At 56.5% G+C, this 16,200-nt stretch overlaps 3 protein-coding genes across 3 annotated transcripts; 1 reads left to right on the plus strand and 2 right to left on the minus strand.

The window, feature by feature from the left end:
• Positions 1-1,174: 1,174 nt before the first annotated feature.
• Positions 1,175-8,886, minus strand: BJ171DRAFT_515759 (uncharacterized protein). Its single transcript, XM_053111981.1, has 28 exons — positions 8,761-8,886; positions 8,468-8,601; positions 8,326-8,377; positions 8,095-8,155; positions 7,882-8,006; positions 7,498-7,653; positions 7,269-7,396; positions 7,050-7,180; positions 6,897-6,952; positions 6,647-6,785; positions 6,463-6,563; positions 5,773-6,195; positions 5,531-5,632; positions 5,343-5,448; positions 5,128-5,243; positions 4,900-5,037; positions 4,689-4,802; positions 4,276-4,560; positions 3,857-4,183; positions 3,544-3,652; positions 3,267-3,463; positions 3,139-3,180; positions 2,906-3,040; positions 2,724-2,825; positions 2,466-2,559; positions 1,947-2,335; positions 1,743-1,836; positions 1,175-1,593 (listed from the first exon to the last, which is right to left on the minus strand). The coding sequence occupies exons 1-28, from the start codon at positions 8,827-8,829 to the stop codon at positions 1,184-1,186; spliced, it is 4,335 nt and encodes a 1,444-aa protein (XP_052964204.1). The 5' UTR covers positions 8,830-8,886; the 3' UTR covers positions 1,175-1,183.
• Positions 8,887-9,170: 284 nt separating this feature from the next.
• On the plus strand, positions 9,171-12,712 carry BJ171DRAFT_515761 (dihydroxy-acid/6-phosphogluconate dehydratase). Its single transcript, XM_053111982.1, has 11 exons — positions 9,171-9,263; positions 9,430-9,539; positions 9,630-9,690; positions 9,812-10,004; positions 10,157-10,199; positions 10,345-10,593; positions 10,911-11,108; positions 11,209-11,329; positions 11,428-11,840; positions 11,961-12,046; positions 12,322-12,712. The coding sequence occupies exons 1-11, from the start codon at positions 9,226-9,228 to the stop codon at positions 12,565-12,567; spliced, it is 1,758 nt and encodes a 585-aa protein (XP_052964205.1). The 5' UTR covers positions 9,171-9,225; the 3' UTR covers positions 12,568-12,712.
• A 25-nt stretch (positions 12,713-12,737) lies between these two features.
• Positions 12,738-14,830, minus strand: BJ171DRAFT_461727 (Brix domain-containing protein). The gene is made up of 6 exons (XM_053108489.1): positions 14,734-14,830; positions 14,433-14,591; positions 14,038-14,268; positions 13,856-13,948; positions 13,520-13,704; positions 12,738-13,309 (listed from the first exon to the last, which is right to left on the minus strand). Exons 1-6 carry the CDS (start codon positions 14,743-14,745, stop codon positions 12,886-12,888), a joined length of 1,104 nt encoding a protein of 367 aa, XP_052964206.1. The 5' UTR covers positions 14,746-14,830; the 3' UTR covers positions 12,738-12,885.
• Between the last annotated feature and the right edge of the window lie 1,370 nt (positions 14,831-16,200).

Genomic DNA, 16,200 nt, shown 5'->3' on the forward strand with positions numbered 1-16,200 from the left:
AGTTCGGTGACCGCTTCAGAGTCCGCGCTGTAAATGTCCGAGGTCAAGATGATGTCTTGCTCTCGTTTTGCTGACGGGACAGCATCGGCTTACCTCCGTTGGGCAACATCAAGCAGTGACAGGTCCGATGGCTGCTTTAGTCTGCTGACCTCTCGGTCATTCATTTCGTTGATGGTCTCGGTCAGGGAAATGATGGTCTGTCGATCTCTCTGCGTAGATGTAGATTCCGAACATTAGCTCTGACTCGGCGTTGCAGTTGGTCGTGTGCCTTTGCAGGAGACCACGCACCTCTCTTTGAGCAGCAAAGTCGCTTCTTGTGCTCTCGAGCATGGCCTGGTACTTGACCGCGATGCTTTCTTTCTTGGCGAGCTGCCTCTGGAGCGATTCGACAAATTCCTGGGCAGCACGCAGAGACTCCTTTTCGCGGCTGACCAGGATGGTGTTTGTTCGTTGGCCTGAGATGGTGTCCATGGAAATCAGATGCATCGCCATGAAACAAATCAGACCAAACACACACCAGAGCATACCACATCACTCCTTCAACCGTCAAAGGGTTTAGATATGAGCAATCTGTGGGAATATCTCAGTATCCCATTCTGACACTCTCGAGTGGCTCTGGTGGTACAGTCCCCTATATATGCCGTGTACTCTGGCACTCTCTTACTGATTTCAAGATCGGGAGCTGGTATTTCTTCCCGCTTTGCGACTCGATATTTGAGCGCGACGATGTCCTCATCCCGTCTGCGGATGGACGATGTGCTTTCCTGTTGGACAGACTCGCGCATCATGAGCATTTCGTATCCTCGCCGCGATGAGCACCTCAATTTTGCAGCAGAATCTGCCATACCTTGAGTTCGGCGTTGAGTGTGTGGATCTTGGCCTCAAGGTTCGATATTCTCATGTCTTGGGCCGATATGATGCGCGATCGCTCAATCAGGAGTCGAAGGGCTGTCTCAAGTTGCTGAGCGATCGGGAGGTTTGCGTTGGGGAGCACTTTCTTCAGCTGACGGAATCAGAGCGCAGGCGCGTTAGCACCCTAATGGCTCGCACAGCCACAGCCGGATCTGATTTTCATACCTCCAGCGACGTTGCTGCCTGGTAGATGTGATCCCGCTCATCCTCGTAGTGCTGGATCTTCTTCTCGAGCTCAGTAACTGTAAAGTCCCATTCGACTTCGCGCAAGTCAAGCTTGCTCTGAATACAGAGAGGCGCCACAGTCAGTCAGCGACCAACTCAATGTGCCCATCTCACAGCCGAGCGTGACCGGCATCGAGATACTCTCGACCCACGAAATAACGACCCACACTCTTGATCGACAGCGAGGCCAGTCGCTCATCCAACCGACCTGCAGACCCACGAGCTCCTCCTCAAGGGCAGCGACACGACTGCCCAGCTCGGCATTTTCCTGACTCGCCGCTGCCCGCTCGACAATCAACCGGTCTATTTCTCGCTGCTTTTGCAGCTCTGAGATTTGAAGCCGGGTCATTTTGCTGTGCCAGGCCTGGATTCTCTCGTTCATCCTTGTGGCGTGCTTCAAGGTCTCGAAAAGCTCGCCTTTGGCCGAGAGTGTCATCTCTAGCTCAATTATTTTGTCTAGTGGATGAAACGGCTCGATAGTGTCAGTCCAGGCTCCATCAGCGCCATCTGGGCGTCCTATACACCAAAAAAGCTCTACATGCCCAGAGGCACAGGGTCCTTTCTACCGACGCTGCGGCAAACGTGGCGGCTCCCCGCGCGCTGACCTTCCATGTCCTTCTTGACTTCTCTGTAGGATTTGCATTCCTGCTCCAATTCTCGCTTGTGATGATCGACGCTTCTGAGGGACTCACAGGCCCGCTGCAGATCGACCACAGGCGATTAGAAACTGCATCGCGTTGGCTCCGCGCTCATCGCCAGCAGAAGGGGGGCAATATTGCTGCTATCTCGCGCATGGAACTGCCGCTAACCTCGTGTCGTTCCAGCAGCACGACACCAGCCAGCTTGATGCGGAAATCGGTGATGCACTTGTTCAGATACCGGCACTTGCTGCGCTCGTCCTTTCTGATCTGGTAAATCATCTTCTCTTGCTCGTCCAGAGCCTTCTCCAGGGCCAACACCTGCGATTCCAGCTTGATGACCTTGTCCTTCTCGGCCTCAAGCCGTTGCTTTGCGAGAGCCTCGCTCATCTGAAGTGCCAGAATGTGGTGATGCAGTTTCCCAATGACGAGCTTGTCGTCGTCACACATCTGCAGCTCTCGAATCGTGGCCCGGTAGATATCCTTTTCTTTCTGATCCATTTTGTGCAGATGCGCATAGTCTGTGGTCTGCCTGATGGCCATTTCAGTGGCCTCCTTGGCTGAAACACGACAATCGGTCGTCAGAATCACATGAAGCTACTCCAGTGCTCGCAGCTCGTCAAGCTACACAAAATCGTTTGATTTCAGACAAACACGATCTAGGACGATGCGCGCCAGGGCTGTGGCTACCTTGATCAAGTTCGCGCGATAGGTGCTCCGACTTTTCTCGGAGCTCTCGGATTGTCCTCTGACTTTCTTCGTGTTCTTCTTTTGTTGCGCCACCCTGATGGTTCGTATGGGCGGTATCGAATCATAAGCAAGCCAAAGTGCGAGACAATCAGCAGCTAGCTTAAAATCGCCGCGTTGCGAGCATCCCAGAGAGCGAGATGAGTGATGTCTCGATATCGCAGCATGGAAAGCATATGCTTTGTGCGGTGGATTACTGACCTCGAATGCATTTCGTGTGTTGATCTCTGCCTCCTTGGCCCGAAGACAGTCTTCGGTGCAATCCATGTACAGTGCTTCGACTGTCGACAGCCGCTTCGACATCTGCAGAGGCGCAGATTACGCGATCACGCGGTCAATCAGCTGGCACAGCGATTAATTCGTGAGTTCATGCAATGACATACCTCGTCTCTCGCACCCTCAATGGCTTTGCATTTGCCCTCGGCCAGTTCTGCGCGACTCTTGAGTAGATCGCGCTCTACCTCCAACGAGGCGATTTTGTGCATGAGCTCAGCGAGCTCCTTCTTCCCGGCACTCGACTGGGACGGCGAAAGCGTCGCAGAGTCAGTCGCATTCGAATTCAGACAGCCAGTAACAGACCAAGCGGCCTCTCCATGCACTTCGATCGCCGGCTCACCCGCTCCTTGATTTGATGGACGGTGATGTCGAGACTGTTTGCCTGGACGAGAGTGGTCCAAATAATCGGATGTCAGTTTGGACCGGGTCCCTCTTCGCTTGCTGCAGATGCCCCGACACACGACATACTTTGGCGGCGGTCTCGGCCAGCTTTTGTTTCAGCTGCTCGATTTGCTCGCGCTGGTGCGAAACCTTTCGGGAGTCGGATTCCCTTCGATCTCGATCGGTGATCCAGTCGCGCTCCTTGTCCAGCAGCAGCTTGGTCTTGGTTTTGTAAAGCTCCATCGTGTTCTGAAGCTGCAAGAAATCCGACAGCCGGACCGAGTCTTGGGAACAACATGTACTGCTCAGTCAGTTGCATCGGCCACAGTCGATGTGCTCTCACAAGGAAGACTGCTCAGTGTACCTGCGAGCTCCTTTTCGAGGTGCTGGGCTTGAGCTTGCAGCTCCTTCTTGGATTGATACAATCTCATGATTGTCTCTCGTGATACTTTCTCCAGCCTGAATATCTCATTCTGAACCACAGGATGATTCAGCTCCTGGGTGTACATGGGTCTCGCAGGCCTGTTTGCTCCAGATCCACTGTTTTGGCTTTCGTATCATCCGATCTCACTCGATACAGATTCACGCACATCATATCGAGGTGGATGCTCTGTGCGGTTCCCAGCGCAGTACCGAGCCTGGTCAATCATCCAGCCAATACCGCGACCATCGCCTACCTTTAGACTTGAACTCTCTTTCCTCAGAATCGACTCGACTTCAAGCATCGCCGAGTAGCGACGCTTTAGATTGTGTTCATTGACGCTGAGCACCGACACTTTCCGCTGTGCCTCGATGAGATCGGCTCGCACACTCTCTGGATCCTTGGATAGGCTGTCGACAAGGCGATCCATCTCGCGCAACTTGAGACTCAAGCACTCTTGCTCCGTCTCAGATCCTTGTAGCTTCTCCTTGAGGGATTTGGCCTCGGAGCGCCACTGCTCTCGCTGTTCGTGAAAGTCCCGGTACAAAAGTCGCTGTTTTCCAACGAGCACGCTGTAGGATTTCTGCCCAGCGACGATCATAGCATGGTTTGAGCACGTTTCTGGCGCGGCTTGACCCAAATGTCCCGGGTTCCTGTCGTGTGAAATGGGCTCACCTCAAATTTGGCAATGTCTTGTCGGGCCTCGTCGAGCTCCCGGTCCTTGGTCTTCAAATCGAGCAAGCATTCGATCAACTGCTCCACGACGGCAGAGTAGTCGTGGATCGTGCCCAGACCGAGTTCGGCAGGGAGATCGAGGACCCTCTGTCGAGGACACTGTGCTCTCTCCTTCCAATAGCTCAGGTCCAGGGTGGCTTGCTCCAGATCGGACTCGCGTTGTTGGAGCTTGGTTCGGACATCGCTCAGGTTCGCACGGGTGGAATAGAGCTCCTCACGAAGGGTCTGCATGCGAGTCATCTGCGTTATAAAACTGCACTGCCCGGATGAATCTCGCTGCACCAACCTCGGCGCTGTCCATAATTCAAACAGCGAGCCGAAGACAATCTAGCACATCAAGACCCAGCTCATACACGGTTCATATCGACGATGCTGTCGCTGGCTTCGTCAAGTGTCTCAAGCCCGTGTCCGAGTTCCCGGCGAATCTTCTTTTCCAAGAGATAGATCAAGTTCTGCACAAGCGGAAACTGACGAGATCACAAAGCGGACGCGTTGGCTTAGAATCATTTGGCGGGTATGCATATCGAGGCAACGGCACTACTGCGTTTCACTCCGGGATCTCACCTCTATGTTACTGCCGACATCCGCGCCAGTGTGGCCGTTGATGCGGGTCCCGTTTCTGGTTTTGACCAGAGTTTCGGAGATCTCTTTGACGGCATCCTCAAGCGAGCGATTCTCGCGACTGAGCCGTGCGACTTCGTCCTGGACACATTGAGACGGATTAGAAAGCCTATCAATAGCTCGAGTGGTGCTAGACCATGGCTGCCGCGACTGTACGAAGGCCAGTGATACCTCCATCGATGTGATCTGCTGTCGCGCTTCATATGCCTCGACATGGACTCGCTCAAGCTCAATAGCCAGCTTTTCGAGCTGCTCGTTGTTGATCACCGGGCGGATTGGAGCTTTGCCTGATCCAACAGTCCACGGTCAAGTTCAGGCGCAGAGTGATTGCCACTTTGGTCCGAGATCCGGATTTGCGTACAATCAAGCAACACTACAGACTGTACCTTCAGCAGGCGCTGCTCCTGTGCCGTGGCGTAAGTTCATTGCATATTCTTCAACTGCCTCAAGATCCTCTGCCCGCAGACCGAGGGCGACGGCTCGTTCTCCGCGCTAAGCAATGCATAGTAATACGTAAGATATCCTCCGGGGGTGCAGACGGCTGACAGAGAGTGCTTCATTAACAATATCCCACCTCGAGTGCCTGTAAACGAAGCTGTGACTTGAGCGCCAGTCGCTCTTCCTCGAGTCGAGATATTTCGTTTTGAAGCGTTGAATTGAGGGCTCGGGTTTGCTCCTAGACACAAGAATGTACCGCCAGTAAGCCCTGTGAACAATGAAACAAGCCACGCAGACGATGGGAGGATATCTACAAACAGACGAGTTCCTTGCCGCTCAACTCTCCAACAGCGAGTGCTATCTGGAGCGACTGCCTACCAGCTCAATGTCTTTCTCCAGCTTCAGGTTGGAAACATCGATCTTGGTCTTCTCCTTGGTACCAAGTCGTGCGCGTAGCTGTTGGTTTTCTTCGTAAAAGTCCTCGGCTTGGGCGGTCAGGTCGTTGACCTTGCTGGTGAGATCGGCAATCTCCTTGTCACGGATGTTCTTCTGAAGCTTGAGGGTCTTGACCTCGCGCATCGCCTCTCTCATTCCGTAGTGGCCTTGTTCGTAAATGTCCATGCGAGCGCGCATATCGACGAGCTCCCGCTCCTGCTCCTCGACTTGCTCCTGCAACTTGCTTATGGTCGCTAGATCTCGGGTCCGAATCTGCTTGAGACCCTCCATCTTGGACTGAAGATCGGTCGCGTGATGGGACTGCAGCGATGGCGTTCTTGGCCTGTCTTTCTGCGGCACAGTTTGCTGGTTGCGTCACGAAGAACAATGTTGCCCAGTTGCGGAGACATTGCCAGAGCGTTAGCGATGTAGTCGCGACAAATAATGGGCGGCGAGCAGGCATTGTCATGGTATCAACAATATCCGAATACAAAGGGCTAGACAGGCGCCGTTTATCGGCAGCCTCAGTCTTGCCAGAAGAATGGCAGTGATTGCGACTGCTGGCCCAGGGAGGGACTGTGGCTCAAGTATGCATGTGTAGCCTGGGCACGAATGGCTGCCAGGCGGGCGTACCTGTTGCAGAACCCGGTCGATTTCGTCCCAGTCCAAACTCAGCAGCTCAAAGTCCTTGTACGACTGCTCGAGTTTTTGATGGAGCGCTTGGATCTCTTCGTCTGAAGAGTGGAGGGACGATTAGACCTAGATTCCTCTCGCCAGTTGGTCGATCAGTCCGCTCAGCGCTGCTTGCTGTCGTTACCTTTCTCGTTGAGCTGTTTGCGGAGCTGATGGGCATCGTTGTCAGCCAGTTCCTCCCTCAGCTGACGGATCTCCAGCTTGAGTTGATCAATCAGGGATTCTTTTTCAACTAAACCCTGCTGCGACTCCTCCCAGCTGCTCTGGAGGAGTGGTGAGAGGCAAGTTGTCAGCCGAGCATATGCGCAATCCGAAGCGCCATGCAAAGTGAGTCGTGTGCGGCCATGACGTGCTGCGACATGATTTAGCCTTACTCGAAATCGGCTCAGCTCTCCCTGGAACTGGTTGATGAGCCTATCGTCCTTGACAGCTGTCGGCCGAGTCCATGTGAGTCGCGTCCGTCGATTTGCGATGCATCCCCTCTCCAAATTGCTCGCTGGGAAACTAGTGGGGGACTTGCACTCTACCTCGGCGATGGAGTTGATCTGAAAGCTCCTCCAGCTTGATCTTCATTGCCTCGCGCTCGGACTGCAGGCTATCAATGAGTTTGTCGTTTTCCATGATGAGGTTCTGGGCCTCTTCCTGCTCTTTGGCATTCCTGTGGGCATTGGATCAGGTTGTATTGCAGCAAGGGTGTCAGGAGAGAGGACGAATAGAGGCCAGTATCGTATGCTGTGTATCTGTACCTTTCCAGCTCGATCACAGTCGCTTCGAGCTCCTGGGCCATCATCTCAACCTCATTCGAGAGCTTGACGTTGTGCGCTCCCAGGGCCTGGATCTCGTGGATGTACTTTGTGATTTCCGAGTTTTTGTCCTGGACACGCCAAATAACGAGACTGGCCTGAGTATCCGCAAAACTCCTGCAGATGCTGCACCCATGCAACGCCACAGGCGCTCCAATCGCCCCGCTTGTACCTTGATCTGGGTCCTGAAATGGTCTTCGTCGATGGTCTTGGACTGCAGCCGGCTCCGCTGCGTGCCGAGCTGGTCGCGACAGTCGTGCAGTTCTTTGGTCAAGCGCTCGATGGTGTCCTCCGACTTCATCGATCGGGTCTTTTCTTCGCGGAGCGACTGATATGGGTCGCCAGAAAGCATTTGTCACTATAAAGCCCTCGTTTGGAAGCCCACCCCACTGCTCGTTGTTTGGACTCGCACACAACTTCCACTTTGCCATCCTCGACGATTAAGCATCTTGCTGTGAGCTGTCAACAGCACTCGCTCCACACATGCCGCATTCTACTGAGAGCACCGACAAGCGCTGTTCCTCAAAACCTCTGCGTCGGGTCTCCCCGGACCTACCATCGTCAGCTGCTGCACGGCCTTGCGCTCCGAATCCAAGCTCTCTTCGGCGCGACTCAGGTCCCGAATCAGCGCATCGTTCCGCTTGGTCAAATCCGCAATGTCATCTCGAAGCGCTCTGGAATCTGATCAGCACCAGGGAGCCATTCCAGTGGCCGGTGAGTAGGTGGTCTCGGGCGGCGTGCAGTGGGATTCTGGAGGGCAAGCATGCACCTGGTGCGCCAAGTGCGCTGCTGTCGCCACCGGCGCTCTGCTTGAGGGCCGACACTTCGTTCTGCGCACCGGATGGGCCGGAGGAGATAGGAGACCGGAACAACCGGATGAGAAAGCGTCACCGCAGCAGCGAGCGCAATCGGGTGAGTCGAGCGGATGGGCAGATGGCTCGATGGACCAACAGAAAAAGAGGGAGCAGCGGCTGCGCTATGTCCCTGTGACCTCAGCTACCTCGAGATCCTTTATATGCTCCTCGGCGTCGTCGAGGTCATCGTTCTTCAGCCTGCGCATCATCAGATTGCATCAGCTCCGGCGCAGTCCTTCGCTCCGATACGAAGCGGCGGGTGCGGACGCATGGCCAGCCATAACCCACTCAAGCTGTAGCTGGCAGATTTGGACGAGCTTGATGAGATTCGAGACCGTAGTCTTGGGGTCTTTGTCGGAAATGTAGACGTTCGTGGTTTCCGAGAGCAGCTCCTCGAGACGGGCCTCGGATTCAGGGTCGTTCTGGGAGCGAGCAGGGTGGACCAAGACAGATTCCGTTCCCGTTTCAGAAACAAACGAGTGCCAGCATGAGCTCGTTACTCGCGATTCGTGAGAAGCCAGCACCAGACCATGCCAACGCGACCCAGTCAAGCAGCCGCTCAGGGCCGCGTCGCAACGCACCGGCTTGAATTGGCCCACGTCGTAGGCCAGGACGGCCTCCCAGTCCAGCGGCTTGCCCTTCTTTGCCATCGAGCCTGGTCGGTTCTCGCGATGCACACGGCAGCCAGTCGAGCGGGGCCATCCAGCAGACCGCTTCCATGGACCTGGGCGCCATCGGAACGCGCCCTGCTGACGTGAGAGCGGTGTGCGCAGCGGCGGTGGTGCGCAGCGGCACGCCGTCACGTGCGGGATCGCTGCCGATAAGAGAGCAGGCGAGAGCGCCGCCGAGGAGAGGCGAGATGGCGCGCTGGCCAGTGGCGTGCGGCGAGAGCGCCCGCGAGGACCGAGCGAGAGCGCTGTTCCCCACACACACATGTCCACAAGGATCTTGCATATAAACCTGATCGTCTGAGCCTGCTCTTCTGCCCACACCACCACAGGCCCGTCGCATCTGCGCTTTTCCCCAAGGCCCTGCCGATTCTCGCCATGTTCTCGTCTCTGGCCAAGCTCGCTTCGGCGCAAAGGTAGCCGCGATCGTCCGCACCATCGACCGCAGCCATACCACAAACCCTTCATATCGTTTCCACAGCATCTACCCGCTCCCAACTCGCCGACGTCGCCACACCAGGCATCCGACGCCTCGATGCTTCTGCTGACGTCCTTCCCGCTCACGCTGCCCCGGCCGCACAGGATCTACCACCGCTCCTTCTCCACTTCGGCCGCCCGGCTCTCGAATGTGTCCAACAAATACAGCTCGCGCATCACCCAGCCCAAGGCCCAGGGCGCCTCCCAGGCGATGCGTATGTATCAAGGCCATGCCCGAGATGCTTCTCCTCGATACGAACCCAGAAACTGATCGAGTCACTCCGTCCTCTGTTTTTCAATACAAGTGTACGCCACGGGACTGACCCCCGACGAAATGAACCTGGCCCAGGTTGGAATCTCGAGCGTGTAAGTCGTTGCGATCGTTGCAATCTCGTGCATGGAGGCCATTTGCTGATGCTGGATACTAGAACCTGGACTCGATCTGGATATCTGACTCGAGTACCGCTATTTATGTGCTCCCGCGCAGCTGGTACGAGGGCAACCCGTGCAACATGCATCTGAACATCCTGTCTGAAGAAGTCAAGGCTGGCGTCAAGAAGGCTGGTCTTGTCGGATACCGCTTCAACACTATCGGTGTCAGCGACGGCATCAGCATGGGCACCGCCGGCATGTCGTACTCGCTGCAGTCCCGCGAGATCATCGCCGATTCGATCGAAACCGTAAGTGCGGCGTGCGTGCTATTGGCGCTGTGGATGGTGCCGTGGTTCGCTGCGTTGTTCCTGTCGTCCCTCCGAAGCTTCCCCGACCGTCAAAACCAGCTCATGGCATGGTCCGGTGTCTAATCGGCCTGACCGCCCTCGTTTTCTTCAAGGTTATGGGCGCCCAGTGGTACGACGGCAACATCTCTCTCCCTGGTAGGTGTCAGCAGCCATCGAGTCTGATCACAAACACCATCGTTGACCGAGCTGATTGCTGGATTGAAGCTCAAGTTGCTATCCGCTTGATCGGCCAGATGCTGACCGACGCAATACTGTCTGCACTCACCGTGCATTACTGCAGGATGCGACAAGAACATGCCCGGCTGTCTGATCGCCATGGGCCGCATCAACCGCCCCTCCCTGATGGTCTACGGCGGCACCATCAAGCCTGGTGTTTCGTGCCAGAACAAGCCCCTGGATATCGTCTCAGCCTTCCAGAGCTACGGCGAGTATCTCGCCGGCAACATCACCGAGGAGCAGCGCTACGACATTGTGCGCCACGCCTGCCCCGGCGCCGGTGCGTGCGGTGGCATGTACACCGCCAACACAAGTAAGCACTCTCATGAGTGGGCTGGATATTGGGGTCGGTGGAGTCGCAGGCGCCAACGCGTGGTGGTGCAGATACTGTCTCTAGCAACGCAGAATGGGAGACATCAGCACTTCTGGTATCGATGGCGTACTCCGTGTAGCTACGGATGAGTTTCGATCGAAGCGACTACATCGCAGACGTTTGGATGATCCGGTACTGCCCAGAACCGACCGGATCACTGGAGCTGTGTGGGGTGAAACAGATTCCCTCTGTCAGTTGGGATCGACCACCATGACAGTGACTGACAGCCGCTATGACTGTCGCTGTCATCGCTTCAGTGGCCAGTGCCATCGAGGCCCTTGGCATGACCCTGCCCTACAGCTCGTCGATCCCTGCCGAAGACCCCGGCAAGATCGAGGAGTGCCACAAGGCTGGCGAGGCCATCAAGTACCTTCTCGAGAACGACATCAAGCCCAGCGACATCCTGACCCGCAAGTCGTTTGAAAACGCCATGGTGCTTACCATGGTCCTCGGTGGTGGGTATCTGTGCCTCTCGACCGCTGCCAATGCCGACGTGATCCCGGCGACGCTATCGAATCCGTATTTTTACTCAATGGTTTTGTGCGCTGCCTACAGGCTCGACCAATGCCGTCCTGCACTTGATTGCCATCGCCAAGAGCGTCGGCATCGATCTCACCATCGACGACTTCCAGAAAGTCAGCGACAGCACTCCCTTCCTTGCTGACTTGAAGCCTAGGTGAGGCATTGACTTCAAACGGGCCGCTCTCTCCTCGACCGCATTTCCGGTGCAGCCTTGTGTTTTATCTAACGATCTGCATCGTATCGTTCTCCCAGCGGCAAGTACGTTATGGAGGACCTGCACAAGATTGGCGGCACCCCTGCCGTCCTCAAGTACCTCCTGGAGAAGGGCATGATCCACGGCGACTGCCTCACCGTCACCGGCAAGACCTTGGCCGAGAACCTGGCCAATGTTCCCGGACTCACACCTGGTCAGGACCTGATCCGCCCCTTGGAGGACCCCATCAAGCCCAGCGGCCATCTCCAGATTCTTTACGGCAACGTCGCCACCGAGGGCTCCGTCGCCAAGATCACCGGCAAGGAGGGTCTCGTGTTTGAGGGCATCGCCAACGTCTTTGACTGCGAAGAGGATATGCTCGCTGGACTCGAGAACGGCAAGATCAAGAAGGGCGATGTCATCATCATTCGCTACGAGGGTCCCAAGGGCGGTCCCGGCATGCCCGAGATGCGTAAGTGTCGCTTCGCCCCTTGTGTGAGAGCGTGGCCGTTGATGGGCAATGCCACGGATAGGTGAACCCGCATCGAACAGCTCGTTGATTTGCGGTTCTTCTCTTCTGTGTGGCCCGTAGTGACCCCCACCAGCGCCATCATGGGCGCTGGCCTTGGTAAGGATGTCGCTCTCCTGACCGACGGCCGCTTCTCGGGCGGTAGCCACGTAAGTATCCCGCCGGATGGAGTGGCACTGCAGTTTTGGACCATGGGTCACAGCTGGACAGTCGCGTTGGATCGCAAGGATGGAGAGTGATGCGAAATCAAAGATAGTGAACGATGCCGAACGCTCTGGCTGAAGCACTTGAGGGCACGGATGATCCAACGCCAGTGCCAGTTGCCGATCCAGGCTATGATGCAAGGAGCCAGTCCACGACCAATGCATGCCCTCAACCCGCCTGTGCTGACCCTCCCTTTCGTCTTGAACCGGTGCGTGTGCAGGGCTTCATCATCGGCCACATCTCGCCCGAGGCCCAGGAAGGCGGCCCCATCGCCCTGATTGAGAACGGTGACCGCATGGTCGTCGACGCCATCAACCGTGTCATCAACGTGGATCTGACCGAGGCCCAGCTCGCCGAGCGCAAGAAGAAGTGGGTTGCCCCTCCCCTCAAGGCCACCTCGGGCACCCTGCGCAAGTTCATCAAGAACGTTAGCTCTGCCTCCCAGGGCTGCGTCACTGACTTGTAATCGGTCGTATCCAAACAAACCGCCAATCCCCCCTCCCCTCGGACTGGCACTGGCATCACCCAACCTCGCGCACCGCCACGGTGCGTTCGTGCTTTCATAGAGCATATTTTGCCACTCGGCGAAATATACATTGAGTTCCGAGAGCTGCCCTGATGCTGCGCTAGTGTCCCTTCGTGGCAAGTGAGTGAGTGTGTATTACGAAGCCGAAAGACCAACAACCATCGCCTTCACGATCGCATGGCTATTCCACCCAACACCTGTGGCGGCAGCGATTCAGACGCGAGAGCGGTGCATGTCGCTATGGCACAGACGATGTCTCTATTCGTCCTCGTCCATGCCGTCCATTTCGTCATCGTCGTCTCCCTGATCATAGGCTCTGTCGTCATCGTCATCGTCATCGCCGTCGTCGCCAGAGGGCTTCTTCTTGAGAGCATTTTTCCGGGCAACGTTGCGCTCCTGCTCCTTCCGCCTCTCGGCTTTGAGTCGCGCCCGCTTCTCCCGCTCGGCCTTCATCTTCTTGAGCTCGGCCTGGGTCTTCTTGACAAACTCGTGATGGATGACCTCGCCGTCGCAGAGACCCTCCTGGATCTTGACCAGCTTGAGACCCATTCGGGGCCCCAGCTCTGCCAGGCGAATCGAGCGATTCTCGGACTGCTTGTTTCCCTTGCCGATGTACTTTTGAGGCAGCGGCATGGTGACGTCGGGTCCGTCTTCGACATCGCTCTCGGACGCAAACGCACCCCTGCATGTCCAAGACGGGCGAACGTGGACTGCATCAGTTATATGACAGGCAAAGCGTGCATCCTGCAGTACACGCCTCCCCTTGACAACGGAATCGACAGCCTCGACGACCGAAACCGGGGCCCTATGTGCTCATGCAGCGCTCTGGGGGGGGGCATCGCACACCTCACTCGTGCATAGGTCTTCACGAGCATCGATGCCACACACGCACCTGAGGACAAACTCGCTGATGTCGTCGTAGCCTTGCAGATTCGGGACGGTTGTCTGGATAACCGACTTGATGCTCTTGCTGACTCCAGACATCTTGACGTTGACGCCATAGTGCCGCATCTCGATCTCGTTGGTATCGCTGTTGTAGTTGAACAAAACGACTCGGCGAGCCTCTGCCAGTTTGATCTATGGAGACGGGGGTAGCGAAGCAAAGTTATTATGGGTTACTACTGGTTGCAGAAGTGCTGTACCGTGCGACGGGGCATACGGCGTGGGATCAGGGGCTGCACCGATGGAGGAAACAGCGCCTTGAGCTCAGGTTGTAGTGGGCACATACTGTTGAGACGTTGATGGTTGGGAATAGGTTCTGGAGGATGGTTGCGACAAGTTTCATGTGCTTGCTCTCGGGCGAGAAGTTGTTCAAAACGATCTGGCAGGACCCGATAGATTAGCCATTCAGTGTGCCCCCAGATAGCCACAAATGTGCACGGCATGCAGATATGGAGGGCCAGAGCGTACCAGCGGCGCAGTTTTGTAGTCGTTTCCGGGCGACTTGGGTGTCTTTTGCAGCGCCAGCACATCCTTTGTTAGAGAGTAGGACGCAATCTGGAAATGCACGGTGGGCCCGCGGGGAAACCGGGCGATACGCAGGTTGGGACCCTTCTCGGTTCGGGAGAAGATGACGCTGTGGGTGACGCCAAAGTGCGAGGCGATGCTCAGGAAGTCTCTGAGCTTGTTCCCCTTGCGCTCCTGTGGACCGAGCATCCAGGGATGAGTATTGCAAACACAGCGATGCACAGCCGCGAGACAGCAGAGACGTCTTCGCCTCGGGGATGAAGGTTCGTGCTGTGGAGTGGCCTGAGCCGACTCGGCATGGCTGCACGGCCAAGCTGGTTGGCGACCGAGCTTCTTACCCGGAGCTTAGAGGCCGTGTTGGGCTCCATGACCCGTCGAAAGTCCTTGACGAGGTGGCAGAGCGAGTTTCCGACGACTCCTGATTTTACAACAAAGGATCGCGGGACCTTCCCAAGGTCCTCCGGCTGGTCCTTAACGTGGGTCCTGGTTTTTCTTCTCTGGGGACGGCCACGGGCAGACAGGCAAGGTCAGGGCAATGCGACGAGAGAGGCAGCCAGACCGTTCGGAAGAGCAGCGCTGCAGCAGCGGCAGCGCAACGAGTGCATCCGGAAAGCCCGTGCATCCGGCCGAGACACCCACCTTGCCGCCCATCTCGAGAGTCTGTCAACGCAAGCAGGGGATGGAGGTCCGGGAGGTTGGTTGATCAGCCGCAGAGCGATCGGCGTTGCCAGGCGAGCCGAAGCGAGCCGAGGCGAAACAAAAAACAAAAAACCTGTGTCACCAGCCGACACTGCGCAACTCCGACCAATGTCTTTGGCTGGCGCACCCAAGGGCGATGGCCATGGACAAGACCATGCAGTCTTTGGAGCAGCGTCGGTCCGTAGTGCTGCTCCGTGGCCGACGAAGCGGCGGGATAGCCCCGAGGGTCGCATAGGCGGAGCCGGTCGCTGAGGTGTGTCTGGAGTGTATGTCGGGCATGCAACTGGGGACAAACGCAATCGGCATGGCGGGTACAACAGAGTCGGCATATCGAATGTGGCCGAAGTGCACTATCAGCGGCGGATCGGCTTTGTGATTTCAATCTCCACCGCCTCTCCGTCTTATATGTTCCGCCTGTCTGTGGGTCTTGGGCCCTTGTCTTTTCACTTCCTCGCCCTGTCCCGATGGCCGTCCCTGGTGGCCGACCCTTGTCTTTCCTCTTCCCGAGTGCGTGCAGGCCGACCCTCGCCGACGGTCCCTGGGCTCTCTTGGTCAAGGCGACTCAAATACCGGCCTCGTCGAGCTCGAGTTTCCCGGGTTGCCATATTCTTCATATCACCGTCTCTATCATGTCTCGCTTCCTGTCACTGATCGTGCTGCTGCTGCTCGTTCTCCTTGCATGCCCCGATACCTCGGTGGCCCAAGACACACCCGAGCAACCACCAGGGGCCACCGCATCTTGCAGCGATGCAAAATCCGAGGCATCAGCGGTGCTGGCTACCGTAAGTTCAGCGCAGATAGTCCCTGTCGATGTGGATCGGCATCAGGACCAGGCAAGTACGCCAGTATCGTTGACTTATGATCGATCTAACCCACAGCGCTCTTCATTGCACTCTCAGGTATGCGACCGCAACCACACCGAGATGCTGCAAGTCTACGCAAATGCAACCGAGTTCTACAGCATGGTTTGCTCCAGCGCAAGCTGCTCGGTGGCCATCGCACAGGCAACCGCCAACGTCAGCATCGCGGTAAGTCGGGCACAACATGTCCACCTCGAGATCCGCTTCCCACGACGCTTCGGGATGCTGACCAGCACGGCACCATTCTCCAGTGCGGCGAGCAGCTCGACAATCAAACACAAGCCTTTGTCGATATCTTCTCCCGGCCCTGGCACAACACACTCTGCCGAACGGGCAGCACGGAGCCGTACTGCATCCTCGAGATCATCGACTTGCTGCGGCAAATCGATGTCGGTGCCGACTCGACAGACATGTGCACACGGTAGGCTTCTGCGCATTGTCGGGTCTCGCCAGATCAAGTGCCATGATCGTCCGGCGGTCAAGCACCGTGATCATTTGGCTAACTACAGTTGACACAACCTGAATCCCGTTTCCGCCATAGATGTGT

This window comes from Polychytrium aggregatum (genome assembly GCF_025602895.1).
Source record: "Polychytrium aggregatum strain JEL109 chromosome Unknown BJ171scaffold_34, whole genome shotgun sequence".
NCBI lineage: Eukaryota > Fungi > Chytridiomycota > Chytridiomycetes > Polychytriales > Polychytrium > Polychytrium aggregatum.

Coding starts and splice junctions, on each gene's coding strand:
- BJ171DRAFT_515759 (XM_053111981.1), bottom strand. CDS start 8,829: ATGGCAAAGAAGGGCAAGCCGCTGGACTGGGAGGCCGTCCTGGCCTAC. Junction 8,602..8,760: donor ACGTGGGCCAATTCAAGCCG/GTGCGTTGCGAC, acceptor GCTCGCTCCCAG/AACGACCCTGAATCCGAGGC. Junction 3,181..3,266: donor TGGCCGAGACCGCCGCCAAA/GTATGTCGTGTG, acceptor ACTCTCGTCCAG/GCAAACAGTCTCGACATCAC.
- BJ171DRAFT_515761 (XM_053111982.1), top strand. CDS start 9,226: ATGTTCTCGTCTCTGGCCAAGCTCGCTTCGGCGCAAAG. Junction 9,540..9,629: donor GGGCGCCTCCCAGGCGATGC/GTATGTATCAAG, acceptor TTTCAATACAAG/TGTACGCCACGGGACTGACC. Junction 11,841..11,960: donor TCCCGGCATGCCCGAGATGC/GTAAGTGTCGCT, acceptor TGTGGCCCGTAG/TGACCCCCACCAGCGCCATC.
- BJ171DRAFT_461727 (XM_053108489.1), bottom strand. Junction 14,269..14,432: donor ACACGGCCTCTAAGCTCCGG/GTAAGAAGCTCG, acceptor CTCGGTCCACAG/GAGCGCAAGGGGAACAAGCT. Junction 13,949..14,037: donor ACTACAAAACTGCGCCGCTG/GTACGCTCTGGC, acceptor GGGTCCTGCCAG/ATCGTTTTGAACAACTTCTC.